The sequence below is a fragment of the Xenopus laevis genome, chromosome 2S (assembly GCF_017654675.1).
Source record: "Xenopus laevis strain J_2021 chromosome 2S, Xenopus_laevis_v10.1, whole genome shotgun sequence".
In the NCBI taxonomy this organism is placed as follows: domain Eukaryota; kingdom Metazoa; phylum Chordata; class Amphibia; order Anura; family Pipidae; genus Xenopus; species Xenopus laevis.
The window spans coordinates 97,129,169-97,155,967 of record NC_054374.1 but is presented as its reverse complement, the minus strand read 5'-3'; the positions used below and the strand labels follow the sequence as shown (position 1 = coordinate 97,155,967).

Genomic DNA, 26,799 nt, shown 5'->3' with positions numbered 1-26,799 from the left:
TGTTGGGCTTTCTTGGCTAAGCAGCTGGTGTTGTGGGACCAGGTGAGGTTCTCCACCAGGTGGACACCAAGGAATTTGGTGCTTTTGACGATCTCCACATTAGAGCCATCGATGTACAGTGCCAGGTGGTCACTCCTAGTCTTCCTAAAGTCAACAACCATCTCCTTTGTTTTGTCTACATTGAGAGACAGGTTGCTGGCTCTGCACCAGTCTGTTAACCGCTGCACCTCCTCTCTGTATGGTGACTCGTCATTTTTGCTGATGAGACCACGGTCCACCACGGTCGTGTCATCAGCGAACTTTATGATATGATGTATGCGTTGCGTGGCTGCACAGTCATGCGTCAGCAGAGTGAACAGAAGAGGACTAATCACACAGCACCGGAGCCCTTCAAGGCTGTGTGCTTAGTCCTCTTCTGTTCACTCTGCTGACAAGCACAGCACAAATCACATCATAAAGTTCGCTGATGACACGACCATGGTGGGTCTCATCAGCAATAATGACGAGTCACCAGATATCTATATGGAACCTCAAGAAGCAAATGGGACAAAACTGTCTGGGGGAGATAAGCAGGGGGCATGCAGCTTTACAAAAGGTTGTTCACCTTCCAAACACTTTTTTCAGTTCAGCGGTTTTCAGATTAATCATTATAAACAAATATTTTACTTTTTACCGTTTTCCCAAAATTTAAGTTTAAAGTTGTATGTTCCTGTTTCATTCCAGCAGCTCCGTGATACAGGAGCATTCTGAACGGTTACAATTTGCTACATTTAGTTGATCTATTTAGCAGTATCCGTGGAACTATTGTATCAATTCTAACAGCAACTCAGGGATTCTGCTCAGCAGGGACAATGATAGCAAATGTATCAACTAAATGTTTAAATTTAGAAAGATTAACGTGTTGGCGACCCCCCATCGAGCTGCTTTAGAAGGCGAAAAATTAAACATTACACGTCAATATTAGAAAGAGTCACAAATAGAAAATAGAACAATCTGAAACCAGCTGAACTAAAAAAAAGTGTTTGACAACCCTTTTAAGACACTTTGCTTTGAGCAAATTCCTACACTTGTTTCAAAAACAGCTCTACTACAGCATGTGCAACATTAATTTCAATGTGTATGTTATTTTTCCTTAAATAAAATTTGCAATGCACAATTAAAATTCACAATGCAATAACAGTTTAAGGAAGAATACTACATTGCAAAATTAGATTTTTTTTTTATTAAAGTCCCCCCATAGTGTCTTAGGGTTTCTGTGTCTTTTAAGATGGATAGTTTAGGAAGATTTTTGTAAAGAAAACAGAGCGAAAAAGTCTAATTGTCAATGTGGAAAAGCTAAGAAAAACACTAATCAAAGAATATGAGAAAATAAATCTGAAAGAACACTGTAAGAAGAACTACAACCCACTGTTTACTTCCTGCTGTGCCAGTTCTTAAGCCAAGCGCAAAGAACATTATCATGGTGGCTGTAACATGTATAACTTCATGTACAAAATCCTTCCTTTCGACCCACAGGCCAATCCGTGGGATACCATACAAGATCAGCCATTATGAGGTTGCCTTGATTTTGGGTAGTAAGTTGTGTATTCACGCCAGTAAAGGGAGCTCCTATAATTTTACTGATGACATTCATACAATTGTTGATGGCTGCAGTACAAACTATACCATGGCGTGATTGCATCATTCATGAAGTCTAGTTGTATCGCTAGCCACGGACAGCAATGCACATAGGGATACTGTAATTACTCCAATGACATGCAACTGCCTCCAATGACATGCAACAAGGTTCAGTGACAACTGAATCTTGTTTATGTCGCTCCAGGCCAGCAGTCAAAGCGGAATAAGTACTGTATTTACAGCTGCAAGCTCAACTCATGTTAAAGTAGCTTTTCTAGTCCCAGACAAAAGCACAGAGGCTCATGTGGTTTCATGATCTGCAAAATGTGTTTTTGATGCAAACCCGATATACTTACCTTTTAAAGAAGAATTCCCATTTGCAATAGAACTCCCTAACACAGAGAAAGAATGGTGATAAATCGAAGGCTACTATGCTGAAAGAATGGAAAGAAAAATTGAAAGATTACATTTAAAAAAAATATATAGTATGTCAGGGGAGCCCTGTTCCTTAAAAAAAGCCTCATGAAGGTGGGGTTAATACAGGGAAGAGGTATTATTCTTAAAGAGTCTGGTCTTTTCAGAAATTAGGACTTTCAGAAAAACAAATATAGGTATGGGACCCGTTATCCAGAATGCCTGGGACCTAGGGTTATCTGGATAAGGGATATTGCCATAATTTGGCTCTCTACAGCTTAGGTCTAGTAAAGAATCATTTAAACATTAGATAAACCCAATATCCTTGTTCGCCTACAATAGGAATCGATTATATCTTAGTTGTTAAAAAGTACAGTTTTATTATTACAGAGAAAAAGGGAATTATTTGATTAAAATCGAGTCTATGGGAGAAGGCCTTCCCCTAAATGAGAGATTTCTGGATAACGGGTTTCTGGATAACTGATCCCATACCTGTACAAAATAGGAAATTTCCCTGTGAATGAATATTGGTTACATTACAGATGGAAAAATTACTTATCAAAGGCAATTCAACAATTAACGATTTGATCTGCTTATTGTTATAGTGTAGATAGATCTGAGAGTCACTGCAGCCAGTTTGATTCAAGGTCAGGGAAATTTCCATTAAAATATCTGTAAGAGTAATCTTAAGTGAAATTGGGGGATTTTAACAGCAAAGCACCCGTGCGCATCTGGAATGAAACTTTAAAACCAAAACTTAATTACAACTACAGAAATGTCAAGTGCTAGAGAAGAGACACTAGGGAGGCCAATGCCTCATTAAACTTTTTCTCAATAGATTTGGACTGATATTTAGCAAATGATATCCACAACGTTCTTATGCTGCAAACAAAATGTTACAAAAAATGAAGAGCCAATACCATTTCAGCTACATTATAAATAGTGATGCTCATTTAAAAGTGACCTCTCACCCAGACATAAACATAATAAAAGTATTTTTCAGATAAAACATGGAACCTTTTTTTTTTTAAAATTCAAATCAATAACTTATAAATGTGTTTAAAACTCACAGCTGTCAAGCATATATTGCTTGCCTTTTCATGCCTTCGACACAGAGAGCTTCAAGACATGAGGATTAAATAATTTATATAGTGCATCATTGAAAATGATTTGGCATTATTGTTTAGAGTAACAGGTTCCCCTTTAATCTCTGAAAACTATGCAGCAATTCTAGAATTTCCAAAACATTTAGTTGCAAATGATAGTAGGACCATGTAAGCCAGAGATTACTACTGTAGCTGGGCAGGTTATCATCAACCCAGTGATCCCCAAACAGCGGCAAGCGAGCAACATGTTGCTCACCGACCCTTTGGATGTTGGTCCCAGTGGCCTCAAGTGTTTTTGAATTCCAGGCTTGGAGGCATGTTGCATCTTCATAAAAAACAGGTGTACTGTCAAATAGAGACTCCTGCAGGCTGCCAGTCCACATAGGGCTATCAAATAGTAAATCACAGCCCTTATTTGGCCCCTCAGGAACTTTTTCATGTTCCTTTTCCTCCTCAACTCTTTTTATATTTGACTGTGGCTCACAGGTAAATAATGGGTTGGCGATCCATGCATTAACCTTTTCTCAAGGGACCTTAATTAACTCTTGAAATCAGTTTTGCGGCCTAAGAAAGACAAAGATAAACAGAGGCATATAAACACTCTCCAGACAGAAGTGAGCAGAAGTCCTAAAGTGATGATCTTATTATCATTTACTGACTGCTGAACATAAGCAGTGACGCCTCCACAGTTTTGGAGCTTCCCACTTTCTTTCTTTTTTTTCCTATAACATACATATGACCTGAATACTAACCAGAAATGTGATTAATTTAACCCTTTAAGTGCCTAGATATTACACTCCATGGTGCTAGCACTCTTATTACATGTCAGCTCTATAGATTCTACCAGTGCTGAAGACACGGATTCTTGTTAGTTTTATAGTAAACGATACCGAGGGCCAGTGCCATTAAACAATGTAGCAGAAGACAGTTCATCTCTAGGTCTGCTAATCAAAGCAAAAGTTTTTGAGAGGACTTTTGTTTTTACCCAATTAATGAATTATTGTATTGTCAGCCTTTTGAATGCATGAGTACAATTTTATTTTTCTGAATTTCTGCTCATACAAGCAACATCCAGGCGAATTGTTTGTGTTTTTTGGGTCAGATTAGCACCGTTATTGTCACTAATAGGAAATGATTCAAGTCTTGTAGAACATCAGCTTCCAGCACTCTGAAAAATCAGTGAGAGGATGGGAGCTGTTATTTTTATACAACATGTAAAGGGCCTCCAGTCTCCAATGCCAAATATTAAAGGGGAACATCCGGCTTCCAAATCAAAATTTTATAGAGGCCCACATAACACAGACATCCCTAATATAGCATCACAGTTAGCGGTTTCTTCAATAAGCATGAATAAATGCCATTGCTATGCTGAAATCCAGCTGGTTACAAGTTCTTCTTTTTCTGCATCATTCCTGGCAGGGGAAGGAGGGACTAAAACACTGATGTTACAAATTGTAACAACTTGCAGGAACTAAATGACCCACAATGCATTGCACTGTTCCTTTCCTTATTGAAATCACGTGTGCAGGGAAATGTGGGGTTTGGAGGATGCAGGCTAAGGACAGCTGGCTCTTGATACAAAGTAACAGTAGTCAGCCAGCTCAGCAAAGTAGTCAGACAGATAAAAAGGAGAGCATGAAAAGTCTGCATATTTTTTTAAGTGATGAAAATTGCAAAGTTGCTTGAAATTATGTTTACTTTTCAAAAAGCTTAAGTTATGTTTTTGCGGCATTCCCCTTTAAATAGTTTTAGATGCATTTCTTTGCCACTTTATATGATTCTCTGGTGTTAATAAAATACACAGGCAAATGCTACAACGTTGCATTTTATTCATTTTATTCTATTCTTGTCAGCCTTCTACTGCTTACCCAAGGCTAGAATGCCGCACCACCTCTCTAAACACAATGACTATGTTAAATAAATCTCTTCCGTATTGATTATGGCATCTACTTTGCCGTTATGGTCAATTAATATTTTAAAAGGCTTTAAACGCAAACTTCAAAGTTTATTAAATAAAAGATGGAACTGCAAATCAATTTCCATTAAATTACAACTAATTTGGTATCTAATTTATCAACATAAGCTTAGACCATGTCAATAATATAAATAGATATTGTAGGAATTATAGGTAGCAGGATGTTGGTCTCCTGAAGCAAACCGGGCTCACTCTTGCTATGACACCCACAAAATAGCGCAATTTTTATTAAGTAAAAGGGAAAACAAAATAAAACCTACACCAACTTGGCACTATCAAATACAGAAAGTAACAACCCTCTGCATATAGCATTCTACAAGCCTCTACAAACAGAACACAATTTTTTAGGAAATGCACAAAAGTTCCAGCAGTTTCTCGCACTTATTTGCAGCTCTTGCTTCCCCAGGCACAGCCAGCCAGACTCCCAAACAAAAGCCCTATTTACCAGGGATCAGGCCTCTCCTGCCCAGCTGTATACTAATCCAAACGACTACCTACCTGATCAGCTGTAAACTCTGGTTGGTATAGACTCCAGGGACCCATTATTCAGCATTCTTAAGACAGCAAATTAAATGTAGCAATTACCTGCTACAATACCACACATTTTCCCTGAAGCTAGTCCATGTAACATTGCTTCACCATTGGTGAAACATACACACCATCTACTATTTGCCCAGCCCTTCTATTACAATATATACATTATTTATAATGAACATACAGATTAAGAATACAACCCTGCACTAAAGAGCTTATAATACAATAAATGGAAAAATGGATGGAGAAAGGGTATGAGACACAATCTCCTTTGAACTTTCTTTGGGGTGGTTTCTTAAAATCTGTTTTCTGCATGCTCATGTTTACTGTGTCCTTTGTACAAAGTTGTACGTACACAGTAAATGTTACTAGTGACTTTTAAAGTGAACCTGTCACCCAGACACAAAAATCGGTATAATAAAAAAATAAAAGTCCTTTTCAAATTAAACATGAAATCCAATTTCTATTTTTTATTAAAGCATTCATAGCTGTTTTTAAGCTCATTTAAAAATCTCAACTGTCCCTCTAGTCTGCCCCTCCTCTATGGCTTAGGCATAGAGGTGGTGCAGACAATTACTTTCACTTTCCATTCAGCACATAGATGTGACTGCGCTCCACAAATTCCCCAGTTCTCTTTACCATTTAATTTCTCAAAAGAGCAAACAGATTTTTTTATATTCAATTTCGAAATCTGACATGGGGCTAGACATATTGTCTATTTCCCAGCTGCCCCAAGTCATGTGACTTGTGCTCTGATAAACTTCAATAACTCTTTACTGCTGTACTGCAAGTGGGAGTGATATCAACCCCCTTCCTTCCCCCCCCCCAGCAGCCAAACAAAAGAACAATGGGAAGGTAACCAGATAACAGCTCCCTAACACAAGATAACAGCTGCCTGGTATATCTAAGAACAGCACTCAATAGTAAAAACCCATGTGCCACTGAGATACATTTAGTTACATTGAGAAGGAAAAACAGCAGCCTGCCAGAAAGCATTTCTCTCCTAAAGTGCAGGCACAAGTCACATGACCAGGGACAGCTGGGAAATTGACAATATGTCTAGCCCCATGTCAGATTTCAAAATTGAATATAAAAAAATCTGTTTGTTCTTTTGAGAAATGGATTTCAGTGCAGAATTCTGCTGGAGCAGCACTATTAACTGATTCATTTTGAAAAAATATTTTTTTCCCATAACAGTATCCCTTTATTAGACAAGATTTTTGACTTAAGACTTCATTTAGTGTAGCATTTAGTAATAACATTTAAATGGATTCCAAGGAATTGCAGCATTTCTTTTCAGCTCAGAAATGAACAAAAATATTGGCACAATGATCTAAAAACAATGGAAAATATAAGCATATCCAGTCATTTAGGCGGTCAATGCTTTCATTATCCACATACAAAAAAGATGCTTGTCTAGATTACAAAACTATGAGAGTTTTAAAACAAAGAGGACAAAGACTTCTATGTACAAATAATGCAACATTGTCATCCAAGAGGGATGATTATTTTCTAACCAAAACCAGACTTTATCCAGCTACATTATTTCATAAAAAGTAGTGATCTCCCTTTATAAAACATGATTTAAAGGAGTATTTTCTATTATCTAATCTTCCTGCAGCCTGCTAAACCAAGAGTCAGTTTATAACTTGAGGAGTACAGACAATTGTTATAACATTATACACAACACGGTAGAACCGAGGAAACATTGCTTATACTGTAAAAAAAAATCAATACATTTTAAAACACACAACAGCACATCCCTATATTTTACGAAGTCCTGCAAACAATGCTTCGATTTAAAATGTGTCTTTCCTGTTTTGGAAAGCCCCCTTAGACTTCTTATGTGCTAGACCCAAGTCATATTTTCCTAAACATGCAAAGGTATGCATTACAAATAACCATAAAGATGGTATACATATTATCCTTATTATAAATAGGGATGCCTAGAACCCAGAATTTGGTCTGGGATTAGCCAAATACTAGGACTTGTAGGCAACACTAGGACTTGTAGGCAATAATGAATAATATATGGTGCTGGTTTTACTCTGGGCTAAAAATTATTATTATCTTCAAAACGAACCCCTCTATTGGAGCTCCCAATAGATCTACTACAGGTGCTGTCTGTGTTTCAAATGAGGTGTGGGTGTGTATAAATCCCTGCCAAAGGCACAGTAGGAGGGAGATAGCTTATCACAGCCCTACAAGTCATACAAGCAAAGGCAGGCTTCAGATTCCTATAATGTCAGCATAGCTGCTGATTGGTTCCTATCCTACAGTGCAGTGTGCCGAGAGCCACCTGAGAAAAGAGGCAGCAGGAAGTGGAAAATATAGGCGGGACTAGTGGGGTTTTTGCAAAAATGTACAATAAATCAGCCCGAAACACTAATTTTCTTCTATATTTAAAAGAGTATAATACACTGCCACATTCTTGTTTTTCCTAAAATATGTCTCCTTTAAAGTTTTTTGCATAATGAAGATATTATATGCAACTTCCAAATTAATTTAAAACGTTTAATGGTATTTAAGTTGTTTGCAAATGCAACTGCAATTAGAAAGATCAGTACCTACCTGGTTGTTAATACAATCTGATTCAGACTAGAAGCTGTCTGATTAATAGACCTGGAGCAGAAATCACTTCTGTAACAGTTGCAAGAGTCAAACACGCAGAAAATAAAAGTACATTGCTTAAACTTTATTTCATTACATAGTTACATAGTTAAATTAGGTTGAAAAAAGACAAAGTCCATCAAGTTCAACCCCTCCAAATGAAAACCCAGCATCCATACATACACCCATCCCTACTTTTAATTAAATTCTATATACCCATACCTATACTAACTATAGAGCTTAGTATCACAATAGCCTTTGATATTATGTCTGTCCAAAAAATCATCCAAGCCATTCTTAAAGGCATTAACTGAATCAGCCATCACAACATCACCCGGCAGTGCATTCCACAACCTCACTGTCCTGACTGTGAAGAACCACCTACGTTGCTTCAAATGAAAGTTCTTTTCTTCTAGTCTAAAGGGGTGGCCTCTGGTACGGTGATCCACTTTATGGGTAAAAAGGTCCCCTGCTATTTGTCTATAATGTCCTCTAATGTACTTGTAAAGTGTAATCATGTCCCCTCGCAAGAGCCTTTTTTCCAGAGAAAACAACCCCAAGTTTTTAAATTGAGGACCCCTTCAACATAATGCACAGAGTTTGCATAAATATAAAATGAAAGGAAGAAGACATGGTTATGGAATAACAGAGCATAGGTTCAATGCTACAAATTCCCCACTAGATATGCACTGTAGTATTTGCTGGCCCAGTATTTAATTACCTTAAGCAAGGAGTCACAAGGGCAAGTAAAGGACTGAATGCACCTACAGTCTGAAAAAGCATTTTGCCGTTGTGTGGTTCAAAAAAGGAGCTTCTTAAGTCGGTTAAGCATACTTGTGCTTTTATCTGCAGACATTACTTGATTTTGTAGGCTTTACATTGCTGTACTCCCATTTTAATGATTTTGCTAGGAAAATGAAACTTTTGAATAATTTGGAAAGCAAGCACAATGCGCTATGAGTGTAAAATGAGTGAAAAAAAAAAAAAAAACAGAACAAATTAACATTTAAATTTTGATAGAGGCAAAATAATTGGCTTAGAGATTGGACACAAATTCTAATTCTGAAGCATAAATCATTGGTTGCTTTCTTGTGTGTGTTCTATGTGGCTATTTACATGCAACTCACAGCACTTGCATATTAGAATTCACAGCAGGGCATCAGCTTGCTTGACAACTTCTTTGTACCCTAATCCATAAGACTGCTGGCTAGCTCTATGTCTTGTTTTAACAAAAGGGCAACATTTTACAACTATATTACCAAGTTACAGACAAACTGAATTTGGCTTTGGCATCACATATGAATGAAGCCAAAGGCTAACTGTTTACATTGGAATCAAAATATCAGAAAAGCTGTTGATGAAATATTTAAGCTACAGTTGTCAGCGAATACTAACTACAGAAACCATTGTTTATGAATTTTAACATTTGCAAACTTTGAACAGGCAATGAGGAAAAAGTGATTCAGAAGTGAAAAGGGAGAAGGGGGTAGGGGAAACTTTCTTTTAAAATTTGCCATCTGTTAAAACTAGCATTCTGCATTTGCAAATTTCAGAAATTTAAGAAGGAATAGCACATTTAACACATGGCTTATTTAAATAGAAAATAAATAAAAGGAAAAAAGTTCTACTTTTTAACAAAAAGTAACACTTTGTACTGTTTTACTATTAAAAAATGTAGAATCGGCATTTAACGAAAAATGTACATAACACAATGTGCTTCCTTAGAAATCAAATAACACGTACAATCACAAAAAGCTGCCAATTTTCCCTTTACAGCCTTAAAAGGCTTCTTGGTATAGTGAAGCAAAAAAAAACACAAAAAAACCCCAACCCAAATGAGTAATGAACAAAAGTAACAAACAAATAAACTTTGCAGTACAGTCTCCAAGGATAATCAAAGTTAGGTAGTATTCAAGTGTTGTTGTGCTATACTTCCCAGCAGCCTTGGTTGCCCAAATCTCCTTTAGGGTGTTGGATTTACAAGGCACTGTACAAAGTAAGTGACTTTTTCAGCTCACTTTATTTCAGTTTGTGCTCTATACCTTTAAATTATTTTTGTTTTACGAATAAAAAACATTTTTACTTATAACAAACCAATGGAAACTAGTTGTTGCCTTGTAAAAGAAAGTTGAAGGACAATGAAAAATAATTAGACAGGCAGCAGAACATGATATTCATGTTTGCCTATCAAGTGTAATCTGGTTTTGCACTAAATGTACAATATATTGCAGTGCTGAATTTCAGGCATGGCAAGCTTTGTGGCAGCATAAAATAGCACTGCATTTACCCAGGCTGTCGTATTACAGCCAAATTATGCATAAATTGGTAGGATTGTGCTTGCACTGCTTTAGAACTTGCTTTAAGCTTTGAAGCAAATGGTCTGTTTATTGCTTCTACTCATTGACTTTGTGGTCAAGGTAAAGGCAGGCCCAATGACTGCTTCTTCAGGTGAAGTGGCTCACATTCTGCAAGGGGCCCAAACAGTATTCAAATAAAGGGAGATGTCCATAGACCCTTTTGAGGCATAATATAAAACAATAACCAGGCTAGTTTCAAAATCAGGGGTTGGAGAGGAAAGTAGTAATCTGTAGTAATATATCTGAAACAAGATGCAAAGCCAGTCAGAAGAAGGGACAGATGTAGTTGCCGACAGGCTGTTGATTTAATCCAATAAACAAGTAAATGTAGTGGCAGAGCTGGCAGACAATATTGGCCTAGGTGTGGCCATCTTAACAGAGATGAATAGTAGAAGAGACAGAATTTAAAGGCTGTATATGGAAAGAGCTGGAGAATTAACTAAACTGACACAAACTGAGCAGCAGGCAGGCAAGCTCTGACATGACTATATTCGTGTTTTTACAAATATTTCATATTTCTTTGAGCGGAAGGTTACAGATGACTACGCAGAGCTAATATTAAAAAGGGTTTTGTCCACGCAAAGTCATCAAAAGTATAATACTTTTGTATCCCTGAGAAAGTCTTATGACCATTCAAAGATCTATAAAACAAAGATGGCATATATAACTAGAAAGGGTGCACTAAAACCATTGTTTACAGATTCAGTAACAAACTACCTACACACGTTTCATTTGAAAATAGTAGGAAGGTTTTCATGCATGCAGAGTTTTGTATGGGCACTGGATGGATGGATTTGGACTGCCTACAGAGGCCAGAGTTCAAGATTTCAACTGTTCTCCAGAACATCCATATGTCAGATCTTCATTCCCAAGCACATTCCATCACAGTCCACCAATTCTTATGCAAACAATGTAATTGTTCCTCCACAGACAAAGCAACTGCACAAAGCACAAGGCTGGGATGATATGGCAAGCTCATACTGTATAGGCCAGTATTACACAAAAACATTGCAAAATGGAAATACGGAGAATGAAGGGGCAAATTTCTCCAATGTAAATATGGATAAGGACCAACAACATTTAAAGGGGTTGTTCACCTTTGAGATAACTTTTAGTATGATGTCTAGAGTGATATTCTGAGACAATTTGCAATTTGTTTTCATTTTTTATTATTTGTGGTTTGATTTATTTCGCTTTTTATTCAGCAGCTCTTCAATTTGCATCTTAAGCAATCTGGTAACTAGGGTCCAAATTACTGTAGCAACCATGCATTGATTTGATTAAGAGACTGGAATATAAATAAGAGAGGACCTGAATAAAAGGGTCAGTAATAAAAAGTAACAATAACAATACATTTGTAGACTTACAGAGCATTTGTTTTTTAGAAGGGAGCCATTTGAAAGCTTCAAAGAGTCAGAAGAAAAAGGCAAATAATTATAAAACTATAAAAATATAAATAATGAAAACCAAGAAGAGTTGCCTAGAATTCTATAACATACCAAAAGTTAACTTAAAGGTGATCCACCCCTTTAAAATCCTTTTGATTTACAACAGCCAAAAACTGGTTGCAAGTTCATTGCATTTGACTCAAACCCATATGGAAGCCTCCCACATATGCAGGCAGACATTTTTTGCTGTGGAAACTAAAGCTATCACATGATGGATAAAAAGACATAGATCATTCTAAATAAGTGCTAAATTTTACACTGTATCCTTGATAAAGAATACTCATGATCAAAACCAACGTACATTTTCTGCATCCTGTCTGCCAAGGGATGGAAATCTTTGTATGGCATCATCCTGTTATTGTCCGCCTGCTGATATATTGTATATCAGATAATCATGAAATGGAATAATTGGACAACGCTAGTCAAAGGTGGGAGGATGTATTTTTTGTACATAACTGCAAATATCAGCTTCACATGATAGATACACTAATTTCCCACATTCTGTCACCATATGCCAATTCTTACCCTGACAATGTACAAATAAGCTTGTCTAATTAGAAACATATGTGCACTACAAGTTTCTCACAGTGTGAAAAATAGATAGGAGCTCATAAAACACAGACAAACCGAAGCAATTTCATGAGACCCACTTATATAGGATCAAGCACAGACAAAATGCTATGTTCATCTCATTTCCTTTCTGTACTCCCAGTGGGCATGTCTTCATCTTATTTTTGGTACTTGCAACATACAGCACATAAAACACATTCTGGTTTTTACAACCTTACAGAGAAAAAAAACAGGTGCCTTATAAAAATAAGCAGAAGCTTTACTTGAAGCGTAAGAATAATGGTGACATGCGAGACTGGAGAGCAGGGATAACAGTGTCAGTACTTTCTCAAAGCTAGACAACTCCTCTTCCTCAAAGAGTACCCAACGCAAGTTGATCTTTATTACTACATTGGCACAGCTGTAATTTTCAGTACAGAAAACGCCTTGCTCAGGGTAACAACCCTGTTGTCAGATCCTAAACTTGCAATGTAAAAAAAAAAAAAAAAAAAAACTTTTATGAAAAATTTTTGACAAGATTTCAGTTTATTTTAGTCAGCTGTTTTACTTGGGACATAGTTAGAGAAGACTGGTCTCTGTCAGTGCAAGAAGTCTGTGGCCTTTTTCTGGGAAGGGATATAAATCAGTGATATCTGAACTAGGCCCCTCAAGCCATTGCTGATCTACAAATTTCACTAATCATCCAGCTAACTACACAGTCATCCTAACTGAAACTTTTATTTTATAACTGGCTCAGATTTATACATTTCATGGGGGAAAAGCCCAACAGTTTGTTTGCGCCCCCTCTTAAATCTTTATAGAAATAGATCCAGCTAATGAAATTCCGCACGGGAACAGATTGTGAGGGACTCAGTGCAGGGAGAATTGGATTGCAATGTGGAAATGGCACGTCAATCCACTTGTCACTTGCCTGTGAACACGTCTCCTGATTTTATACATAGTAATGTGTGAAAATAAGCTTGCATATTTTTTACTCAGTTCTACAGCTAATTTAAGACTCATCTGGATCATAACCAAGTATTGATGTCTCACCAACAAATTTGATCATTAGAAGTACAATATAGGATAATTAATATCCAGTATTAAAAATTAATATGGTTGGCATGCTAATATTTTTTATCAAAATCAATTACACCCCCAAACATTGGAATGGCACCTAACGCCCATAGGTACAACACACACTTTATAATGTACACTTCCACTACTGACACATGGGTTTAATGTGATACAAGATCAAGTGATATATAGCAAGTGGTTAGCAACATCATCTACTGCTTGATAGCAAACCAGTGGCGGAACTACCGGGGGAGCAGGGGGTGAGAGCAGGCCAGGGCCCGCACCCCCTAAGGGCCCCCCGGCAACCCGCGCGCCACTGAAATGCGGGCCTTATGGAGGGGGCGGGGGCCCGGCTGCCAGGGCCCGCCCCCCTCTAGTTACGTTACTGGAGCAAACATCTGATTGGTTGCTGTTGGTTACTAGACCAGGGTAAACTTTGCCCTTTCTATTATATTGCACCCCTTAGCATCATATGTCCTAAGGCATATGCCAAGTTTGACAGGTTACTCCATTATGGTTCCTACACTCCATTTTCTGTGTTTTCAACGGAGAGTGAAAAAATTAATGTATTGTGTTTGCATATATTTTTATGTCCAGTTGTCTTTTGATCTTGCGTCGTTAGCACATGTTGCATCTAAAAAAAATGCAATGAAACTTGAATGCAATAAAGTGCAACATTGAATGCTTATGAGTACCGGTATGGGATCTGTTATCTGGAAACCAGTTAATTACAAACTCATTCAATATGAATTATTGTTCTGTGTCAGCAGCAACGCAGCAGTTAAAGGACGACTATGGTAGATATATGTAGTCAATTAAAATATTATTAAACAGGATGTATTTACATAAATGCAGCACTGTCTGCATTACAGCTTGGTAGCTATATATATATATATATATATATATATATATATATATATATATATATATATATACATATATATATATATATACACACACACACAAAAAGCACTGCGTATCTTTACAGCGCTATATAAATAAATGATGATGATATATACACACACACACACACACACACACATATATATACACATATACACACACACACACTAGAGTAGAGTACTATACTAGAGTGCATCCCATTCTTTTTAATGTAACTTTTGGCCATTATCTTCTGTCATTAATAGTCAGTATATTGTACTCCAATTACCTCAGATGAAAAGAACCTACATCATATTAGGGTAAGGCCACACTAGGCGATAGCGCAGAGATTTGACTCGCGGCGACTTTTCGCCGCGACTTTTAATCCGCAATCGCTGGGGAAACTTTTGCGCTGGCGTCTATGGGGAATCGCGAGCGTAAAAACACACGCGGCGATCTTTTTTCTATTGTCGCTCGAAATCGCCTCGCTAGGCGATTTCGAGCGACAATAGAAAAAAGATCGCCGCGTGTGTTTTTACGCTGGCGATTTGTCGCGATTCCCCATAGACGCCAGCGCCAAAGTTTCCCCAGCGATTGCGGATTAAAAGTCGCGGCGAAAAGTCGCCGCGAGTCAAATCGCGGCGCTATCGCCTAGTGTGCCCTTAGCCTTAAATTAGCTCAGTCTCAGGGGAGAATTCAAGCAACTCTGGCCCATTGAAAGTATTTCCAACTTTGAAGCAATTTATCTAAATTACAAAGATACTAATAGATTTAATGGGCACAGACAAGCATCTTTAATAACCTAGTTAATAATAGGAAACAGAATTGGCATGATAACTCTTATTATCAGCCATTTGTGTTTTTTTTCTGTTTGTCTTGGTAATAACTAGCTATATACCAATGCAAATGCATCCTTTACTTATATATTCCCAACATATGCTGTGCTTTTAGGTATTGTTTATACTTCGCATTAGTCCCTAAATCAGAGTTAGTTACAATCCAAATTACTTATCAATATCACACACCAGGGTAAAATAAATCAGGATCCAGTTAACCTGCTGGAATATATCTGTACTGTGGAAGGTTAACAGACCCAAAGGGAACCTATGCAACCACTGGGAGAAATACAAACTGAACCCAAGAGAGTATCCTGGCTGGAACCTTACCCAGAACTACAAGAACATAAAGTAAATCACCGCTAAGCCCAGATGTGCCTGATGATTTAACTTTCATTATTGGTTAGGAGCACCAAACAGTTCCAATATAAATGCTGCTTTGAGCATGTGTATGAAGCACTGATGATCAGCAACAGAAACTGGTGTGTATACTGCATATAGATTTAAGGGCAGAACAAAAACATATATTTGACAAGTGCACAGCTATGTGGTCCCTATTTAACAGGTAACTACTGGAAAATCGCACAGAACTTCCACATAACCCCCCCCCCCCCACCACCACCACCATATGTGGTCTCAATGCACCTGCTGCATTAGCTGTAGCTCTGCCTCTGGAAATATGTGCTTAAAGGGGTTGTTCACCTTCAAACAACTAGTTGTTATCAGATAGATCACCAGAAATAACAACTTTTTCCAATAACTTTCTATTTTCTATGTGTCACGGTTTTTCTAATATTGAAGTATAAAGTGTCATTTCTCTCCTTCTGAAGCAGCTCTGGGAGGGGGGGGGTCGCCGATCCTGTAAACTGTTCTAAATTGATACATTTAGTTGATACATTTCTTATCTTTGTCCCTGCTGAGCAGAATCTCTGGGTTTCATTACAGGCAGCTGTTAGAATTGATACAATTGTTGCTAATACTCCAGAGATGCTGCTGAGAAATGTATCAACTAAATGTTGCAAAATTGTAACAGTTCAGAATCTGCACCTGGATTACTGAGCTGTCAGACTCAAACACCAGAGACAGGAACATTCAACTTTAAACTTAGATTTTGGAAAAAACTTAAAAAATAAATAATGGAAAGTAATTGGAAAAAGTCATTATTTCTAGGGAACAATCTAAAAACAACTAAATTGAAAAAAGTGTTTGGAAGGTGAACAACCCCTTTAAATGCTAAACTTCTGTAGGCTTGTCATATGAATATACTTGCTTCTCACTAATAGTTTTAAAGCACATTCAAAATGACAATACAAAGTGCCAGATCAATCAAATTACTCCAATTGTATTCATCTTTCATCTCTTGAGACCCCTCTGCACAAACTCATAATTCCCTTTGCCCCTACTCTAAAACCAGGCAATAGCCTCCACCTCTCCAAAAAAAGGTTACATCAGGAACTTATGACTTTGTTCGGAACAGGTCAGAAACCTGCTGTGTAAAGGAATTCTTTATAGCAATTCTAAAAGGGGGAGGGGGTGTGATATCATTAGGAGAGACCATCCAGAATGAGCCATGGGAAACTCTTTTAACGGTCACTGATCCTTTGTAATTTGTCATGGAGACTTGGTAAATTTACCAAGCGGCGAAAATTCACCAGTGACGGCTTCTCACACATCGCAAAACTTCGCCAGACGAAAATTTGCTGGGGCAATGATGAAAATTCACTGGGCCAACTGACGCTGGAAAATTTCCGGAATGCGAGCAACTCAAAGCGAAGATGCGCTAGCATTCAATTCTAGCTATCGCTAATTTGTTAGAGGTCTTGCGCTCAGGCTAATTTGCATATATATTTATACGGCAGGAAATTTAAAGTTGAATGGACCTCTTTATGTTACACGTTGCATCTAATAAATTACATTGACACTGATAACTAGACATGTCCAGGGAACCTTAATAAATTCAATAGAGTTGTTATAATGCCCTACACATGAGCCCACTGTAAAATAATGTTCCATAGGTTAGAAAATGTATGGGGGAAACCAGTTACACAAAAATATTTTTTTAGGACAATTGCAGTCAATCAGGAAAAGACGCCAGCGTTTTTTGAACTTAGAAGTTTTTCCAATCACAGAATATGATGTAAGTAACAGATGATTGAGGAAGAACTATGAACTCCAATGCACTTCGCCTGGTCTGAGCTGGCGAAGGCTAGTATGGCGATTGAGGCAACGTTCAGTAAAATCTGCATTTTAGTGAATTTGCGTAGTAACGTCCATTCGTCAGAGCGAAAAAATCGCCTGGTGTTAAGAGTGCGAATCACCATTAATGTCTATCTCTTTCGCTAGCGAAGGGACGCCTGTGCCCGTTAGTAAATCGGCAAAGTCCCTGCGGGCGGTAAAACTGGCCAATCGTCGCCAGCCTTAGTCACTTCGCCCTTTAGTAACTCTGCCCCCAACTGCAGAACTGTTGTGTTGTGTGTGACTGAATGGCAGCAATTTCTCCACACAGACACACATATTATATCACACATTTAATTCTATTTACCTCAAGTCATGAAAAAGGAGGCGCTACCTAACATAGAATATCATGGGACACATCCCACACAGTTATTTATTGACTGGGTGTTTTGGGAATTATTTTTTTTAAATATGAAAGGCTCATTATTCGAATTTACTTTAATTGCAACTAATGAATGTGCAACAGCTGCGCTGTTCAATTGGACACATTTTTTAGGTTCTTAAGGCAATTCCATTGCATGTTCCATTCAGAGAGGTTTTGTAGGAAACAATTCCCAGCCCAACTGATCCAGTTTCCCTTGCATGTCACACGCCGCTTCATTGCAGCTGCAGGCTGAGTATATTGCCAGAGAACTACAATATGTAGGGCACCACAAAACCCCCCCCCCCCCCGCAGAGGCAAATCATCCTCACCGAAACTTTGCAAAGTTCTCTATAAAACATCCGCTGTTCCATTAAGAAACTGTTGCGGCACAAACCAAATTTCTGCAGCGCTCGGGGGAGCTGATAACTGCGGGAAGGGGTGCTAAGGTGAGGGCTGCTTAGTTAGCTCACTTACCCATGATGCCTCCTTCTTTATCGGGATCTGTCCTTTTCCCCTTGTTCTGCTTTGTCTAAGAACGTCCTCTGTGCCCCGGGCTTATGCTGCTGATTGTTGTACCGTTCGCTCTCACTTCATAGGAGCTGTAGTTGCCCGAACTGCCTGAGAATCTCTGCAGCGCATGGAAAGGAGGGGGGAGTCAGTGACGTCACGAACATCAACCGTCTGGGGAGGGACAACATGACGTCACGAACCGTACTGAAACCTGACGTAAGAGGTAGATACTTTTTTGTCTAGCTTAAATATTAAATCATGTATGAACCATACATTATCTACTTTATGAGTACGTTACACTTAGAAGAGAATTGATAGAAGAGTTGGACATGTTTTAAGCAAGTTGGTTGTCATTGAATTTGTGTGTGTTTTTATATTATTAGCATTCATGTTTTTCCTATTTCTTGCATATAGCTGAAAACAATGATGTCAGGGTCACTGACGCTTGTTACTGGGTTTTCCACCTTTACATTGTTGTCTGAATAGACAGTGAATTGAGGGAGTGAGTCTGATGGTATTCAGGAGGCAAGGCCATGATGTTTTGGACCAATGTGGCTGAATTACAGTTTTGAACTTGATCTCCTGTGTAAAAAACAGATTGTCTAGTTCAAAATCAGACAAGTAACAACCATACTGTCAACCAAAAACCAAACCAACTATGAGGCAACATTTTGTTATTCTTTGTTTTTATTACTTATCTGTCTTTCTTTTCTGGTGCTCTCCTAATTATATTTTTATCCATTTGGAGTTCTTTACTGTTATGAAGCCTTAGGATACCAACTGTCTATATTAAAATACTTTTTATGTTAACTACCCCTTAAATATATAAACATGTATTGTTTCTTCAATGATTATTAAATGTAAGTTTGATGTGAAAACCAGGAACATATGGCAGTTCAAGCCCAAGGCACAGAGCTGACCCCCACACACAACCAATCAGCTCCTATCTTTCACTGATTTAGTTCACCAAGTATATTGAAAGCATACATCTGATTTGCTGCATGGGTCAGTGGACAGGAGAAATGTTTGACCAAACTTATAGCTGGAGGGATAATAAGGTGCAAGAAAGTGGAAGATTTTACATATATATGTTATCTATATGATATCGCCTGTTTATAACAGTGTGAGAATTTAAACAAAAATCTTCATTGAATTATTAATATCATCACATATTTATAAAGCGCTAAAATATTCTGCAGAATATAAATGGGTGTATACATTGAACATACAGCTTTACCGAAAAAAACAACCAACAACTGATACTAGATTTGTTACGTCTGTTTTGACCTGGACTAGCCTCGGTTTCAGAAGGGCTGCATGGGTCAAAACTGTCTTCCCAGTTTACCAAATTAGGAAAACTGTATCCTAGATTGACTCGGTGAAAGGACATCACTGGCCCACCCTTGTGACATCACAGTCCTGCCTGGCTTTCCTGTCAAGGTGGCAACCCTACCAATGCAAAAAGTAAAGAGGGACTTCACCAAAAGGGCTATATTTTAAACACAAACCTAATATTGGGGCATGTTTACTAACATTGGAGACAAATATCTCCGGAGATGTTGCCCATAGCAACCAATCAGATCTTTGCTTTTGTTTTCTAATGTCTAAGTGACTGTTTAAATCTAATTGCTGATTGGTTGCCATGGGCAACATCTCTGGAGATCTCTGGAGATATTAATCTTCAATGTTGCCATAGGTCAGTTCTTTGACATACAAAACAAAGATGGCACATTTTGCAATTTTTAAATATGAGGACTTCACCCCAATAACCTCCAAGATATTACACCACAATAGAGAATCTTATGTGAGAGATTTTGTATATGTTCTGCATACTGCTCCCCTCCCCAGCACTCTTAACTCAGCTGTACTTCCCACACTTCATCTGTGGGAAACCAACAGCACATGGGGCCTTTTGTCTTAATCGTTTCCCTGTTTCTCAAATGATTCCCATGGAAGTGTCACCAGTACAGTAAACTAGGAAACATCTCTGAGAAAACGGCAAATTTCCCTGGGAGAAAAACACCAGAACAAAATGCAAATAAAAGGAGAAAAGTCGCTTCTCTAGGGAAAAACTGACAAAATGTTATGAAAAAGTTTAGGATGTTCTTTGTGAGAAAAAAAATTCCAGGCAAAATACTACAGAATCTCTTGGAAAAGTAAAATTTTTTCAGGATAGAAATGCCAGGAAAGGGCTTTTGGAAAACTGTTTGCCAGTCTCTGATATGGTATACTCAGATTTTAAGTTATAGTTATAGATTTCTGTTTCTGCTTTTCCTTGAAATATTACCTCATGATATTCAGGGCCTTGCAAAAGTGTTCATTTTCATGACCAGTGATTTCATTTTACCAAATAACAAATCCACACTGAAATTATGTAATATTTTTGTTTCAATGTACTAAACTCAAAATTAAATTTTTAAAGAGGTGGATCACCTTTAAGTTAACTTTTGGTATGTTATAGAATGGCCAGTTATAAGCAACTTTTCAGTTGGTTTTCATCATTTATGTTTATAGTTTTTAATTATTTGCCTTTTTCTTCTGACTCTCTCCAGCTTTCAAATGGGGGTCACTGGCCCTATCTAAAAGCAAATGCACTGTAAAGCTTCACATTTATTGTTATTGCTACTTTTGCTACTTTTTATTGATGATTGATTGATTTTGACTTTAGAAACAATATAGCAGATGTAATTTCTTCTCCAGCCAAGATTTCCCGCGATGCCGTTCATGTTTTTTCAGTTTAAGGTGGCCATACACGGGCAGATAAAGCTGCCGATATCGGTCGTTTAGACCAATTTGACAGCTTATCTGCCCATGTATGGGGGCTTCAGATGGCCACGATATCTATCAGGAAGGTTTGATTTTAACCCGACCGACCCGTCTGAGCCCCTTGGCGTATCGTAATCCGATTATCCGATATTCGGATTACCCCTGATATAGCCATGCTATTAGTGGCATATCGGGGAAAGATCCGCTCGTATGGTGATGTCGCCAAACAAACGGATCTTTGAGTCGATGGCCAGCTTTACTTCTGCATCATTGTTTTAACAGTCAGACCCAACAGAGCACAGAATAGCTAGATAGCAAATATCAATTATATTTACAGATACCTTTAAAAACCACTGAAAATGATAATGAATATTTGCTTAGAATTGCATTTTCATTTATTAGACACAATTTGGTGGTTTAACGTGTTTTGGTGGAAAAGTGTGTCTAAAAAATAATAGTAATAGCCGCTACGGTTTTAAATCCCTACAGGTTCAGTTCCCTTAGTTGCTGCGCAGAAGGGAATGTATCTAAATAAGTGCATATGGATGCTATTGGCTAGCAGGTAGGGTGACCATTTGCTTCACTTTGATATAGTGCTGGAAAGGAGTGGCACTTCCTCTTTGCCTTAGGAAAAGGGTAGATGTCTGCGTTGGGCCTGGGCATGGGCTAGGGTTGCTACCTGTCAGGTTTTCACCCGGACAGCCTGGTTACAGGCACGTTTCAGGGGCTGCTGCCGCCTGAGGCAGCAGCCCCAATGCCGCCCCTCCTCCTGCTCCGCTCTTCTAACTACCAGCGTCGGAGCGGGTGGAGGAGGGGCCGCATCGCTAGTGCAGTGAGCGCTATTGCGCTCGCTTCGCTAGAAGAGACGAATTTCCGTTTTAAAAGACGGAAATTCGTCTCTTAAAGTTACCAGAGGCGGCTTTTTGCCGCCCCTGGTAACTGGCCGCTCCGTGCCGCCTGAGGCAAGATTCTCACCTTGCCTCATGGCCGGAGCGACCCTGCCTGGTTATTTGGAAGGGCTGTCCGGGTGAAAACTGCCTGTCCAGGCTTCCAAATTAGAATTCACAACTTTGAAAAGATAGCAACCCTAGCATACAGTGTCAGACTAGCCCACCGGGATACCAGGTATCAGTGGGTCCTTCTGCTAACCCAATTATTTGCCTTGTATGTCTATACTACAGCCATTTCCCCATTTCTAAGAGAGAAGAGAGGAAATGGAGGGAAGAAAGGATGATAATATGTAAGGAGAAGTGATTAAAATAATAAAAAAACTTAATGAAGAAAAAAATGGAAAAATAATTTGGTGAGAGGGCCCACACGCAAAGGTTATTTGGTGGGCCCCAGACATCCCAGTCCAACACTGCTAGCATGGACTGAGTTAAAGTTGGGGTACAGGGCCCAGCGAATGAGGCATTAGATAGTGGCAGGGGTTGCTCAGGTACCAGTACTCAAGTCAGTTAGGGATGAGCTAAAATGAGCAGTTCTGAGCTCCAACATAGGAGTAGTGGCAGTTTTGGAGGTATCTCTCCCAGGCCATATTGCCTGTTGTGTGGAGAGGGAATCAGGATAGAGAATTTCCCTGCGGTGTTCTAGGCCACTACGGGGGGGGGGGGGTAGCAGAATTGAAGTGAGATTCCTGCCAAGTCTGTCCGCAGGGGAGTGTCAGCCCCTGTGTTACGCTCTGCATGTGATGTTGCCTGTACCACTTGCCTCTGAGATACTGTGCCTTGTGTAAACCCTGTGGATGCTCAATAAGCACTTTCTGTTTTGTTGTTTGCAAGAACCTCTGGCGCCCTTTTTCTTTATGCCCTTTGTCTTTATTTTTCTGTATAGCAGCAAGAGAGGTGTGGTTGTACAACACCCTTACCTTCCTCTTCCACTTTGCGAAGGCCCACTCTGGGTGAGAGAGTCCAAAACAATTGGTCCCGAGAATTCTGGATAACCAATACCATACCTGTACTTGCATGTCCAGGCAATTTGTTTGTATAGTTTAAATAAAAATTATCAATTAGTACAAAAAGTATTTTTTGTACATACGCACCTAAGGATCTGACATTCTCTCTGACACATTGTGTAGGGCACTGTAAAATCATGTCTGGGGGTATGCTAAATACATCTATATGTTGCAATAATATTTCAATTTTTGGAGGGATATTGGCACAAAAAGAAAAATCACATATTTGTTAATAATAACATTGTCATTGAGTGTGCACTTGTTTTGTGCTCTGGGTCTTTTATCAACCTGGTTACATATTTGGATGAAAGGGTATATAAATCAAGAATGTTAAAGTGATGCTTGCCTTGCTGAATTTAAGGGTTTTTACTTGTGCTTTTTGACACTTGGGAACAACTGAGAGGGGTAGAGGAGCTGTCAATAGGGCCACTGCAAAATGCTTGACCTCCCTTAAGTTTTGAGACACTTTCATGTCTGACCCAACCTGACCTCCCCATCACCACAAATGACTCAGTAGTGATTATTTCCAAGTCCTGCTTGTTATCTGATGACAATTCCTAGAACCAGTAACTAAGAAGATCAAGTAACATTTTTGCTAGATCTGGATAACTAGAAACAGTATAAAGTCAAATTTGTGGCTTCCAGGTCACTGACAAAAGAACCAAATGCCAAGTTACTGGTACAACATCCTGGCCAATCTTTGGCTGACAGACAGGGATATGGCAAATTCTACTGCTGTCCAGTATGAAATACTAATTGTTTTACAGTTGACAGATGTCTTGAGGATCTACCTGCATTCTTGTTAATTGTTTTAAAATAATATTTATTATGGAAATATAGATTATAAATACAGTATGTTTAGGCTCAGCAAACAATGCACTATATATTGTTCTGACACAACTGAATTGCAATCCACCCTAATGTGAAGGGGGGCACAGAACGCCTCAAAATATTACATAAAATATTATCGACTAGTTTCATTAAATAAACATAAATTAATATTGTAAGGGATGGGAATATCACTCTCCAGCCCAGTGTCTATGTAATGAAAGGATTATAGCGGACACTGTAGGGTATATATATAAGTGTCTGTAAAGCCCTCCCTTTCCCTAGCTAGTAAATTACCAGGGCCCTACACAGTCTATCCCAGTTTAACAACCCTAACCATTCTCAGGTGCCACTAATGGCTCTTGTACCTGCACTATTCATTCATTCAATACTCTTAGCCTCCCTTTGTCCCATGCTGCCCCTTGGCTGGTATGGTCAGACATGCCCATGCCATTCTCACACTGTTTAATGAAGGAGACAGGTTCAATGAAGAATTCCAAAACTTATTTTTTTAGACTGGGTGCTGCCAGAAATGATAATTCACCCTCCTATGTAACCACACAGACTATTTCTACCATAAAATACTATCATTTGGAAGGCACACACCCTAATTGATGCTGAGGTGCTAATTCCATGGAGACCACCCATATGAAGCCTCCTTGTACATTAAATCCAACATCAAACATAAGTTTTGCACACTCAATTATAAAAAGTCAAAAATGCGTATCAGCAATTTCTTTCCATAATTTCTTTCCATCAAAACACTCACATATCAGCAATTGGCCAGTTGCTGATATGTGAGTGTTTTGATGGAAATACATTTATAATTGAGTGTGTAATCCTTAAGTTTGATGTTGGATTTATTTCTACCATAAAATCGGCAGAACATATCCACATTACCTTAACAACCAGGAAGCGAATTAATGAAAATCTGGAAGATGAATAGGAGAGGTCCTGAGTAGAAAGATAACTAATAAAACAAAACAATAATACCATCCTCACAGAGCAATATTTATTTGGGGTGCTGGGGGTCAGTGATCCCAATTTAATATCTGGGAAGAGGCAGAAGAGCAAGGCAAATAGATTGAAAATTTGCTAATAAAAGATTTACTTTGGCTACTTGGCCACAGTAACTGTACCTGTAGTGATGAATTGTCTGAAGTTATCACCCCTTGCTCTTTATTTTTCTAAATAAATGTGGTACTGTTCCCATTATTGTTGCATGTTTAATAAGTTGGTGTTGGCTGGTGTTGGTGCTTACTGAATATTCTAGACAAGAGTATGGAAAGATTACAGTGGTCTCACCAGCAGGGCTCTTGGCACAGACTGTGGAGTTATGGAACTTAAGGGAGTAATATTGGAGTCATGAGTACTTGTATATTCATGGAGCCTTTCGTTGGGCTTTAATTGCCCTAGATAGACTTCCATTCTCATAGCAGTTCTTTATGTATATGTTTAAAACAAAGTTGCCAGCATTATTGTATATTTCTCAGAATTCTGAAAAAAAATCATGATCCATGGCTTGTTAAATAACTACACATCCGTCTTAGGTATATCTGGAAAGTTAAACATTTCATAACAAAACAATCCATTTAGGAATCTCCTCTTCCATTTCACAGTTATTATAGCGTCGGATTAAAAACTCCCTGGGGCTCTGGCAAGTCACATTGCTGAACAGTGTCAGTTTCTCTGGGTGGGTTAGAAGAGCTTCTTATTTCAAGGCTGTTGTCATGCACTTGTTGTCTGACAATAGATTTCATAGGGACTGGATCAATGAACTGTATTCATGTTGTTCCCATGGTTTCTTGGCACTCAGACTTCATTTTGCTTCTCTGTATTAACATCATCTGCAATTTACAGAACAAAGGTACCAGTGCTTTTGGCACTAAAGTTGATGTATGAATATTTCTCATTTTCTTACTGCTTTGTTTAAATAGTTAATTGAATCACATTGATTATTGTATATACAGTATATGCATTTGGATTAGGCTTCCCCTCTTCTATGCAACAGATTCATATTTGTGTTTATTGCCTTTGGTTAGAAAATAGAGAGTGCATGGTAATGCAAGAATGAATCAAGCTTAAAAAAAAAAGAAAAGGTGTACCCATAAAGGGACAGTATTCCCTCTTCTTTAACATTAGTTCAGGGCTTGTACTGGGGTTTCCATCAGTCCCTAGTTCAGGACCTTGGGAAAGCATCATCGTACATAGTTTGTGCCCTTAATAATCTACCTCATTAGGGGCACTGACAGAAGAGGAGATTAGTCGCCCAGTGATTAATCTCCTCTAGCGTGGACTACTAATCTCCTCTGAATGCTTCGAAGCAGCTAACATGCAAATGGGCACTGGGCAAAACATACACAGTGTGAAGTTGTCCCAGGCTGCTTTGAAAAGTATCGGCACCATGAATGTTTCACCAGTGGTGATTCGCATGTTAGCTACTGGGGAAGCATTCAGAGGAGATTTGTTGCCCACAAAAGGGAAAAAGAAGGTTCAACACAAACCCTATTCATTAAAATTAAGTTGAACAAGAGGGTATACTGCCCTTTACAATCCTCCAGCTATTGTAAAACTACCCTGCTTATGATCCATTGGCAGCCAAGACTGTAGACAGGCAAGCCTCTGAGTGTATCTTTGAATGGGAATCTACCTAATACTCCGACATAAGGATTTTCAAGACTTCTCAAACATTCCCAAGTTTCATTTCAGTCCATACTGCAGCCACATAGTCTACTAT

General features: G+C 38.5%; 1 protein-coding gene across 2 annotated transcripts in view; it reads right to left on the bottom strand.

Moving 5' to 3' along the window:
• gpm6b.S (glycoprotein M6B S homeolog) overlaps window positions 1-18,620 on the bottom strand; it is an 89,190-nt gene extending 70,570 nt beyond the window's left edge. The window contains exon 1 of one of the 2 annotated variants that reach the window (XM_018248118.2): window positions 18,479-18,620. In XM_018248118.2, coding sequence (XP_018103607.1) covers window positions 18,479-18,482 — 4 coding nt within the window. In that variant the 5' untranslated portion in view covers window positions 18,483-18,620. 2 annotated transcript variants of the gene reach the window in all.
• Between the last annotated feature and the right edge of the window lie 8,179 nt (window positions 18,621-26,799).